Below are 1,714 nucleotides of genomic sequence, written 5' to 3' on the forward strand. Positions count from 1 at the left end.
TACACATATGATATACACAGACACATATATAACATACATATATATATATACACAGACACATATATAACATACATATATATATATATATATACACACAAATACACATGATATATACACACATATGTACACCCACAGCACACACAAACACATGATATATATATACACCCACACATACATATGTATAGTATATACATATGTAATTTCATCCAGCAGCAAAACAGAATTCATTTAAAAACAAAAAGAAAAAAAATGAGGCAGAAATAAAGAAAGAAGGAAGATTGAACGGCAGAGTAAGAATGGTAAGACATGTCAACGTTCAACTGTGAATGAGCGGAGAGTCTAAGATTCCACTAGAAAACAGGAAAAGGAAATATAATATTAATGAAAGCTGATATCCTCCAGACCACTTGCTACAGCAAAAGTGGTTGCCAACAAATGTGTGTGTGTGTGTGTATGTGTGTGTGTGTGTATGTATGTGTGTGTGTGTGTGTGTTTGCAAAGGAATACAAATTATAGATTATGCATTGGTTACCCCAATTTTCATATCTTAATTAGGCACTTATTAGACCCATGTTGTTTACTCTGTATTAATTCAGATACATACGTATTGTATTGTATTGTAATGTAATGTAATGTAATGTAATATATGTATGTATGTATGTGTGTCATTATTCAATTTTATTTGAAGATTTCTTTCCAATAGAGAAAGAGCCGGTTTCTAACCTAGATCCAAGGCTCCTTCATTGTAATTTCAACAACATCAACAGGATGTTTTTGTTTGTATGTATACGTGCAGGTTTGTATGTTTTGTTTTATGTATGTCTTCTCATGCATATAGTTGCATGTCTAGACATGCGCTTATATACTTAAATGATAAACTTCTGAAGAATTTTACAGATTTTTACAGTTGGACTGGATCTGTAGTCTTCGAATCAGCCTTCTCCTTTCTGGTTTTGAGAAACCTAATTTCTCAAGACTAGTATTTAGTGTGTGTGTGTGTGTGTGTGTGTGTGTGTGTGTGTGTGTGTGTGTGTGTGTGTGTGTGTGTGTGTGTGTGTGTGTGTGTGTGTGATTAAAATTAAAGAACATTGATGGAATGAAAGACTCAATACATGTAAAAAGTGTTATTTTATTGATCATGACTTTGGAAGTTGTGGCTTAATGCATCTGTCTTGTTTGAATAAGACACAACCAGGGAACCTTAAAAGTTACAGACAATGAAATTGTATTAGACATACATACACACACATAATATTATTATTATTATTATTATTATTATTATTATTATTATCATTATATCTGTTTCTAATTTAAACACAAATTTTAGGTGAGGAGAATAGTCGATTAAATCAACTCCTGTACTTTGCTAGCACTTTATTCAATTGACCCCCAAAAGGATGAAAGACAAAGTTGACCTTGGCAGGATTTGAACTAAGAATGTATAGAGTCAAAAGAAACACTGCCTGGCATTCAACGATTCTACCAATTCTGAAATCAATAAAGCTGTAATAACCCACCTCTGAAAGTCTGGTGATGATCTGGTACTTAAGACTACTGTATACATCATCATCTTTCAAATCTGTTCAATAGAATAATAATCATTTCATTAACAATATCTAATTAATCATAAACTTTTCATTAATTCCTCATCTCCATAATATGTCAAGTGACATACAAAGTTTAGGGTCCACAAAATACACACCTGACATTTATT

The 1,714-nt window shown here is 31.9% G+C and overlaps 2 protein-coding genes across 2 annotated transcripts in view; one reads left to right on the forward strand and one right to left on the reverse strand.

Annotated features, from left to right (window-relative positions):
• Nucleotides 1-1,714, forward strand: part of LOC106883138 (ankyrin repeat and SOCS box protein 13) — a 58,876-nt gene that overhangs the window by 15,737 nt on the left and 41,425 nt on the right. The window lies entirely within an intron of this gene.
• LOC106883136 (protein pigeon) overlaps nt 1-1,714 on the reverse strand; it is a 39,290-nt gene that overhangs the window by 11,336 nt on the left and 26,240 nt on the right. Inside the window, exon 26 of the mRNA XM_052976540.1 lies at nt 1,518-1,579. Coding sequence (XP_052832500.1) covers nt 1,518-1,579 — 62 coding nt within the window. The remainder of the gene's footprint in view (nt 1-1,517; nt 1,580-1,714) is intronic.

This window comes from Octopus bimaculoides, chromosome 24 (assembly GCF_001194135.2).
Source record: "Octopus bimaculoides isolate UCB-OBI-ISO-001 chromosome 24, ASM119413v2, whole genome shotgun sequence".
In the NCBI taxonomy this organism is placed as follows: domain Eukaryota; kingdom Metazoa; phylum Mollusca; class Cephalopoda; order Octopoda; family Octopodidae; genus Octopus; species Octopus bimaculoides.